At 37.3% G+C, this 9,347-nt stretch overlaps 1 protein-coding gene across 5 annotated transcripts in view; it reads right to left on the bottom strand.

Annotated features, from left to right (window-relative positions):
- Nucleotides 1-5,482: 5,482 nt before the first annotated feature.
- Nucleotides 5,483-9,347, bottom strand: part of SMARCA1 (SWI/SNF related, matrix associated, actin dependent regulator of chromatin, subfamily a, member 1) — a 76,192-nt gene continuing 72,327 nt past the window's right edge. For 2 of the 5 annotated variants that reach the window (XM_039250797.1, XM_039250798.1), the window contains 2 exons: nt 7,068-7,178; nt 5,483-5,967 (listed from right to left, as the gene is read on the bottom strand). In XM_039250797.1, the coding sequence (XP_039106728.1) occupies nt 5,896-5,967; nt 7,068-7,178 (183 nt within the window). In that variant the 3' untranslated portion in view covers nt 5,483-5,895. Of the gene's footprint in view, nt 6,037-7,036; nt 7,179-9,347 lie in introns of all 5 variants that reach the window. The other 3 variants (XM_039250799.1, XM_039250801.1, XM_039250800.1) reach the window with 3 other exon arrangements.

Raw genomic sequence — 9,347 nt, 5'->3', positions numbered from 1 at the left:
ATACGTTTTCATGTTGACCCTGATTTGGGCATTATCTAAATCCTAATCTACAAATTTGTGTAAAGAAGATAAAGGGATAGAATAACAGAAATAGCTCTTAGTGATTTGCAAGGCCTAATTGGGAGAAAATGCATTCCTTGCAATGGCTTTCCTGATCAGGTAGCTTCAGTGAGCACTGGCCAAATGTCTAATCATGGTTGTGCATCTCAGAGGCTTCAGAGTGTGGATGCAATCACTGCATGTAGAGTTCACTAATAAAAAAGAAATTGAGGCCTTTATTGTACAGGGAAAGAAGACCCTTTGAGGTGGAAAGGAAAATTTAATAAAAGAAAAACAAATCCAAAAGTCAAAAAGACATTAAGTAATGCCTGTACCCAGAGACTTGGGTTCACCTGGAAAATAGTGGAAGGCTCTTAGTCAGCAGGTAGAATGATTACAGGATATTTTAAAACTCTTGTCCAGGAGATACTTTGAGCTTTTGTTCTGATGGGAAGCATGTTAGGGAAGAATTAGAAAATAAAGAAAAAGAATAAAGTCTGAGACCTTAGAATCCAGGATAGATGTATGAAAGAAAAAGATATACCCAGACCAAATTGCAATACTTCCTCATGAAGGCAAGGGAGGCCATTGACCTAACTGTAAACAGTATAGCTAACACATATGAAGAAACAGTAGATAGAATACTCTTGGCAATCAGAAGAAAATAGGTAAATTATATTTCAGCAATGTTCTCATATGGCCAGTACAAAAACTAAATGGCATTTGGAAACTTATACTCAATTCTGGGAAAGAACTGAATAAGATATCAATCCCAACTGATGATGATGATGGTCACACATCAATATTCTAGAAAAGGTAAAACCTGATGCAAGGATCTGTACTGTTTTAGATATAGCAAATAGGCTTTGGTCTTTACCACTGAATGAGGTATATTAGTTCAAAGCTGTATACATGATGGGAGGTAGACAACTACACACACATGGTACTCACCATCAACCTTCCATAGATAAATGGGGATTCTCAAAAAGAGACCACAAAATTTGGTAGTCCTATATGGACAAATTATTTTTTTTCTATATGGACAAATACTAATAGCTAACTCATAGGAAGAAGAAATTAACCAAACATGCCTTAGTATGTCAATGGAAATATATAGCTTGAATCTGATTACAGTGGCCTAGATTAAAGTTTCCCTAGTGGGAAAGCAATGTATCAGGAAATGGACAACTCATCAGGTCACAGATGGAAAAGCCCCATATCACCAGGCTTTTGTAATGGTTATATGCCACAGTTCAGTGAGAAAGGACTACACTTGGTCCAGTTATCTCCGTGAACCACTGCTACAGTCAAGGGGCACCAACCAGCATGGAGAACACTTATAGAGACAATAGCCTGGGCACTAGCTTTGGCCTTACCAAAAACTTGGGAACCTTTTAACCTCTGCTGAATAAGAATTCCCAATGCCATAGCTACTGCTTATATGAGAAAGTTTCGTTTGTTTATGGAGAGAAATCAGAATCCAGCACTTTGTACCAGTGCAGAATATCCTGATCCAATCACATCATCTACTAAGTGTCCACAGAGGAGTAGACCTTCTAAGAAGAGGTCAGTGATATACTATCCAGTCATTACTCTCCTTAAACCCTCTACACCTTTTAATGAAATAACTAAGGGCTAAGAAGAACTATGTATACAAGGTGAGTGTCTTAATTGGGGTTTCCTCAGAAGCAGACCCTGGGATAAGATTCTCATGTCAGTAATATTACTTAGGAGTTGAGTCCAGAAAACACCCAGAGAGGAACAAGTGATACAGGGAAAGAAACAAAGTCAATAAAAAGTGTGTCATCAAAAAAGCTACTACTTTGAGTGACTGGAGCATAATTCTATGAGTAAACTCCGGGAAACCATATAGATCACATACCTGAGAGAGACCTCGCTCAAGGGGTGAAAGAGTTTGGATACTTATACACCAACCTAAATTAGCTTTTGGTTGAGAGGTACTCAGAGGTGTTAACTTTCTAGTTCTTCCAGTCTATCATGCAAAGGGTAGAAAAGCCTTCCAAGGCCTCTGATAAAGTCCTCAGACAAAGCCCTTAGACAAAGAGTGGCAGTTAGAAATCAGTTGTAGCACAGAGAAATAAGGCTGAGGGATAGGGAACATGACAGATGGCATCAGCTATATATATTTGAACCACAGGATAATCTTACCCCTTGTCAATTGGGGAGGGTAGATTGGACAGGCTAAATGAAGGAGACATGGAACAGAATACTGACAGAAGTTTCAAATTTGATGACAACTTAAGGATTTCAGGAGTTGGTAAGAATAGCTAGAGAGAAAACAACACAGACACGAGTACGATAATGGGCCTTGAAATTGGCAGGGAAATCTGAAGTAGCCACATTAGCTACTGCACCACTGAGGAGGAACAATAACCCATGGTGGGGAACCTGGCCAGTAACTGGGAAATAATGGCATTTTATTTTGGTGACAGTAGACAGTTCCACCAGTTGAGCAGAGCCTTTTCAAACCAAACACCCAGCAACTAAGATAGCTGAAATAACTTCTCTTCACTGCGAGGTCTCAGACAATAGACCAAATGTGGGGGCAAGTTTCATGGGAGAATTGTGTAATGTGACAAGTATCCAGGTTTTCCATATAGCTTAACCACTCATAGGCCAGGGAGCCAGGGAAAAAGGAGCTGTGCAATAAAGACTGAGATACAAATAGCTATTATGAAAATGAGAGATCACTGAGCTCACCACCTTCTTTTGATTCTAAGGAAATTAGAGCCTGAGTATCCAATGGATCAAGACAGATGCTTTCCAAGTGCCCCTGTGGAGCCCAAGGATTATTGGTAAACCTATTCACCTCTCGTCTTCTACAGTGGTACTGAATGAAGAGAACCACTCAGGGTTCCCGTTCCTCTACCCACTTCCCTCCTTGCACATTCTGCAAACAAGGAATCAGGTAGGGTCAGATTCCCATACAACCAGTTGGACCATTTTTCCCCTAAGCTGAATCAGTGTGCATTTATAAGATTGTATTCATTAATACAGCATGCTTTTCTGCTTCTCTGGCCTCCAAGCAGCTGGTAAACTGATTGTCCTGCTTTATCTCCCAACAGGGCAGCCAGGACTAGGGCTACTATCTCATCAGTCTCTGCCCCTTTTTAGAAATGGGATTTCTTTCTTGGAACTTTTACTTTAATTTCTCTGTGTAAAGCTGACAATAAGAGAGGTTTCAAATAGAGACTTGGGGCATTTTGTAGCCGCAAAGTTTTATTATTTGGACTGTGCTATCATCTGGTGTTCACTGCATGGGCCTCCTTGGTAGGCTATGTGTAACAACAATGCTGTACATAATCTAAGATGAATAGAGTAGGTGGTGATTTTTTCACTAAATATATAGTATGGCCCTCAAATTAATGTCCTGAATAAAACCATTTCACAAGTTTCTGAGGATGACATCAGAGGTATTTAGTGAACATCTTGGAGAGCTGAATTTCATTTCTCTTTGGCCCAAGAAAGTTTCATAAGAGCCATGATATGGATCAGGAAAATGGCCCCATGAAAAGGATCCAAGAACTTACCTGCAGATTTTCTCCCCTAAAGCAGAAACTCATATACAGCTTAGCTATTAACCCTTCTGGGTTAACAGAGAAAGAACAAGCAGAGATTGCTATATTTCCATGAAAGAAGTTTAAAGATCCTAATTGTACCTGCTCCCACCCTGCATCTTAATTCCTAAGAACAGAAATAATGAACTGATTGATCAGAGTCCAGGAACTTCACTGTTTTTCAGTGCACAAAACTTGGGGGTTTCAATAAAACCCTCTTGGATATCATTTTCTCTAGCTCAGGTAATATAGCATTTAATCTCACTGGAATAGAAAATTCCAAGATTTTATTTTGGGTTTAAGAGCATTGGATTGAAGTTTGGAGCGAAACACCAGCTATTGAAGTATTACCTTGCTTACCTTTGCCTCCTTTGTGGACCTTACCAAAAGGGTAGTTAAGTCAAGTACAGATTTGAGGATCACGTGGTCCCTTGACCTAATATCACCCTAACCTCATCACTTAATAGCACCTTAATTTCACTCCAATCTCCAACAGAGTACAAGACTCTAAGTCCTAACAATAGAAACAGTAAAAGGAACCCAATCAGGAGCATGACAGGAAGAAATATGAAATCTAGACGATGAATGAAGACTTGGAAAAGCCCAGCAGACAGTGGTTTGTCCTTCGAGTTCTATTCCTATGTTTCAGAATACCTATGAGAAGATTGAGGGTGTGGAAGATGCTGACTTGCATTCATGGCTACCCAAGTTTTGCTGGTGATACACTAAATAGAGTCTGACAGGGAATGCAAAAGATCTTGGTGAGGTAGGGGACAACTCTTTAGTGATCCAAGCCTTGTTTGAGAACTAAAATCACTGTCCTGCATTCCCAACTTTGCTTATTTGCTGTGTGTTTCACAATAGATCCCAATCCATTTCCCCTGTTCCTCTTACAACCTGACCTCGATTCTGATTAACCACATACCAACAGTTTCATGTGAGAGACACAGGTTCTTCCCTGAGCCAACAGGCCCTGTGGCAGGGGCAGTAATGCTAAACACTCCATTTGTTCCCCTACATTTACCAGCCTTCTTTCACATACATAGGACCATGTGACTACTTTGGGACAATAAAATATAAGTGGGTGTGACATGTGTCACTTCTGAGCCTAGGTAATGAAGAACCTACATGAGACTCTTGAGCTTCTCTTTCTCCTACAGCAGCAGCTGAAAAGACCACATGTCCCAGATGGTACAGCCACAATACTAAACACTGGAGCTTCAGTCAGTCTGGAACCTTAAGTGACTGTGTGGAACAGATTCTCATATCCTTCTGACCTGACCTGTGTGGAATCTGTAGTGTGAACAAGAAATAAACTCTTAGTATATAAAACCTCTGACACTTTGAGATTGTTTGTTATCTGAGCCTAATTGTAGTCCTATAGATGCCAGTCCCCCTTCTTCTACATGCATAGCACTTATTTCATAACCTTAACTTAGTTGTTAAAAACTCTACATGTTATACCCAGACTCCTCTGAACTGGCTCGATGGGACAGAATATCACACACAAGTCAGCAAGCAAAGCTTTAACTTTCAACCAAATACATAGTAGAGTGAGCAAAACAATTCAATAAACACAACTATTTTTCTACTGCACAAAAAACAGGAAATAATTAAATTTCTTATAGACATTTCTTTATTATATTTTCCCACTTGAATATTTAGAGAATAATTTAAATGTAATGCATACTGACAGCAAGCACAGTATCAAATATTAGTTTTTTTAATATTTTTCTGTTCTCACCCTTTATTCCTTTAGGAAAAAAATATTTAGATGACCTCAAAAGAAACAATTATTATGCTAATCACAGTATGCAGTAACACATACAAGCCCATACTCAATAGAAAAGAAAGCAACAAAGAAGTGAAAAAGTCTTTCTCCTCAAATCATTTTAATTCGTTTTTCCACAGCCATATAAATTTAAAGTATGAAACAACAATAATACAGCTATAGAATCTAGGTTCTCTTTCAAAGCAGCGGCATATAAAACATAGAAAAGCTAAAACCTCAGCACAAGCTTCAAAAGAACAAGGACTGAGAGGATTTTGATGAAGACATGAAATGCACAAAATACAGTACACAAAAATACTAGAATGCATAAAATATAAAGCTACACATTTCAGGTAGAAAGCATTGTAAAATATATAAAATATGCAAGAAATCAAAACCAAAGAGATTTTTCTTAGAGTACCATGAATACACTGGAACTGGCAATTAGCATTTGAAGATGGGAACAAGAAAATAGCAGTTTCCCATTTAAAACTTTATTTCTAGGCTTTAGGATTTCACCTTCTTGACATCCTTCTTTCCAGAGCTCTCAGTAGCTGACTCTGCTTTTCTTTTCTGTGACTAAAATGGAAACAGATTTAATGTTCTGCTCCAATATGCACATTTTTAAATGGCCCAACAATGTTAAATCTAGGATGTAAATGCATTAAAAAAAAATTTTAACATGAATATTCACTTAAATGTTATACTCACAGTTAATGTTCTATATAGCCCAACAAAATATATAACCCAATGTAAAATAACTTTCAAAGATTTTTTTTTAAAAAAGACATAAAATACCCATCAAAAATAGTCAGCAAGTGTCTACTTACACATGGTACCATAAATGTACTCTCATCTTAAAGAACTACTTAATACTTAAAGTTTTCTGGGCAAAATGCTACTTGTTTTTAAAACCTTATGATAGATATTAAAGCACCATATTTCATATATTCTATGATGCGCATTTCTTTTTCACTTTAGCATCTCTGAAATCAGGATGCATCTTACAATTGATGACAAATGAGTTATTTGGCAGCAGTTTCACTTAGCAATACAGAAAATGATGCTGTTCCTTATAATAGGAAGCATCTTAGACTTGATGAAATATGGTAGTTTACTTAACCACACTCAAATACTATGATCTATTAAAGAATATTTCAAATTGTAGCTATACAAGGCAACCTGACTGGATTAAAACCAAGTCATCTTATTATTCAGCAATAAATTTGTTACCAAGTAGACCAAGTAAAGCTTTGCTGTCTGCTCAAAGTTCTCATTTGTACTCATGGTTCCACAAAGATCATAAAACTTATTTGATCAAATCAGAACTCCCAGTTTCAACCTCAGCCCCATCCATTCCCACCCCACCCCTCTCCTACTCCCCCACAACAACTCGAGTCTCAATTCAAAGGATTTTACTTGCATTATACTTCTGCTTAAAGTCATAAGGAATTTTTTAAAATACTGAGCCCTCTTACTGGGGAGTTCCTAACCATATGTTCTACAAACAAATAAGGAATTCGGTAGTAGTGTATTCTTTTTCTGTCAAAAACAAATTAGCACTTCATAAAAACAGTTTTTATAATAGGTATCATGTGGCATTAAACATAATATAGGCATTTTAATTATGTAAAAAAATGAGATCTACCTAAAAGTTAGGAAAATGCTGAAAATTTTACCATTGGAGTTTTAGTTGCCCGTTTCTTCTTTTCTGCTCTCTCTCTTTCCTCAATTTCCATATTTTCTTTCTCAATCAATGAAATCAGAGTATTACAGCGTCTCTGGAATTCCTAAACCACATAATAAGAGACTTTCAATTTCTGCAACTCAGGCATAATCTTTAAAAAGTTGTAGTTATTTAATTATATCATTTCTGTGATACAGGATTTCTAAAGTTGGTTTACTTCAGAACAATATTCATACAGGATATTAATGGATTCCACCAAAAATATGAGGAGGGGGTAAATGTCATTCAGTGGGTGAATGGGTAAACCAACTGTAGTAGATCCATTGGTTGAAATACCATTCAGCTATAGGAAGGAAAGAACTATTAATACACAACAACCTGGATGAACCTAAAATGAATTACACAGAGCAAAAACAGCCAATCTCAAATGATTATTTACCATATTATTCTATTTACAGAACATTCTTGAAATAACAGAAGTTTAGATATGGAGAACTTATCACTGGTGGCCAGGAGCTAGGAAAGTGCAAGGACAATGCATATGATTATAAAGAGTCTTTATAATAAGGCAGTCTTGTGGTGTTACTTATACAAACCTACAAGTGATGAAACTGCATTGAACCACACACATACACACGTGAGTACATGTATAACCAATGAAATCTGAATAAGCTCTATGGATTATACTACTATGGATTTCCTGATTTGACACTGTAATATAGTTATGCAAGATGCTACCATTGGAGAAAACTTGGTGAAGGGTGAATGGGACCTTCTTGTACATTTCTTTATAACTTCCTGTGAATCATTTCAAAATAAAAACAAAAATCACAGAACAAAAAAGGGGGAAAGGTCCTATTGTCAAAATAAGTTTTGGAAGTATTCAGGCTACAGATGTCCATCAGATGTCTTTACTATAGGGCTTCTCAGAGACTTTTAAGTTCCTGATGAGCACTGTCAAGTACTAGGTGGGAGATGTAGGATGCAAGCAGTTCTCAAAGCTATTCAACCAACAGAAATCTCTTCTCACAGGATATCTTGTGGGATAAGAGTCCTGAGGGGTACATCTCAGGAAACACTGCTGTATTTGTTAATGCAGAGAAAACAATAGCTGAAAAGATTTTGCATTAACCTTGCCACTACCTATATTTCACTGCCAGCAAATCAATGCATACAAACTGTAAACAGTGTTGATAAACGTATGGTGAGCATTAAACACATGGTTCATTAATATGGATACTCACATATATTAACCCTGCATACACACCTATATTTAAAGGTAAATCATAGATAAATAACATTTTAAAGTACAATTCCTCTTCTGTATTAGCAAAACTGTATGATACATACAACATAGCTAAACACACAAATGAAAATGTAGGTTTATCGGCAATTAACAACCCCCAAAAGGGATGCCTGGGTGGCTTAGTTGGTTAAGTATCCGACTTCGGTTCAGGTCACGATCTCATGGCTCATGAGTTCAAGCCCTGCATCAAGCTCTCTGCTGACAGCTCAGACCTTGGAGCCTGCTTCAGATTCTATGTCTCCCTCTCTCTCTGCTCCTCTCCTGCTCACACTCTGCCTCTCTCTCCAAAATAAATATTAAAAATTTAAAAAAAAGAACCCCCAACAAAAATATGGTCAAAGTATAAGAATAGAAAACTCATAAAAAATTAAAATGTCTACATATTTACAAAATTTTCACTGAAACTAATGATCAAAACCATTATTATACCATATGTTAATTAACTTGGATTTAAATAAAATTAAATAAATGAACTAAGGATCAAAGAAACACAAAGTGAAACAACGCCATCTTTATCAAATTACCAATGATACGTGCATGCATGTGTATATGGTGTACGTATCCAGTATTGGCAATATGATGGGAACATGGGAACTTTCATTCACTGATGATGGGATGCCAATGTTAATATGTGTTATGGACTCAATTGTACGCCCCCCAAATTCATATGTTGAAGCTTAACACCTCCACAATGTGATTATTGTTTGAAGATAAAGCCTTTAAGGAGATAATTAAGGTTAAATGAGATCGTAATGGGGGGGGGCTAATCTGACAGGACTGGTGTTCTTATAAGAAGAGGAAACACCCAGAGATACCTCTCTCTACACTCTTATGGAGAAAGGGCCATGTGAGAACACAGAAAGAAGAGACTGCCAAGCAGAAAGACCTCACCAGAAACCAACCCTGATGACACTTTGATCTTGGACTTCCAGTCTCCAAAACCGTGAATAACTTCTGTTTAAGCCA

Source organism: Hyaena hyaena, unplaced genomic scaffold (assembly GCF_003009895.1).
Source record: "Hyaena hyaena isolate Hyena2069 unplaced genomic scaffold, ASM300989v1 scaffold_383, whole genome shotgun sequence".
NCBI lineage: Eukaryota > Metazoa > Chordata > Mammalia > Carnivora > Hyaenidae > Hyaena > Hyaena hyaena.
The sequence above is the reverse complement of the archived record's forward strand: the minus strand, read 5'-3'. Positions and strand labels throughout refer to the sequence as shown.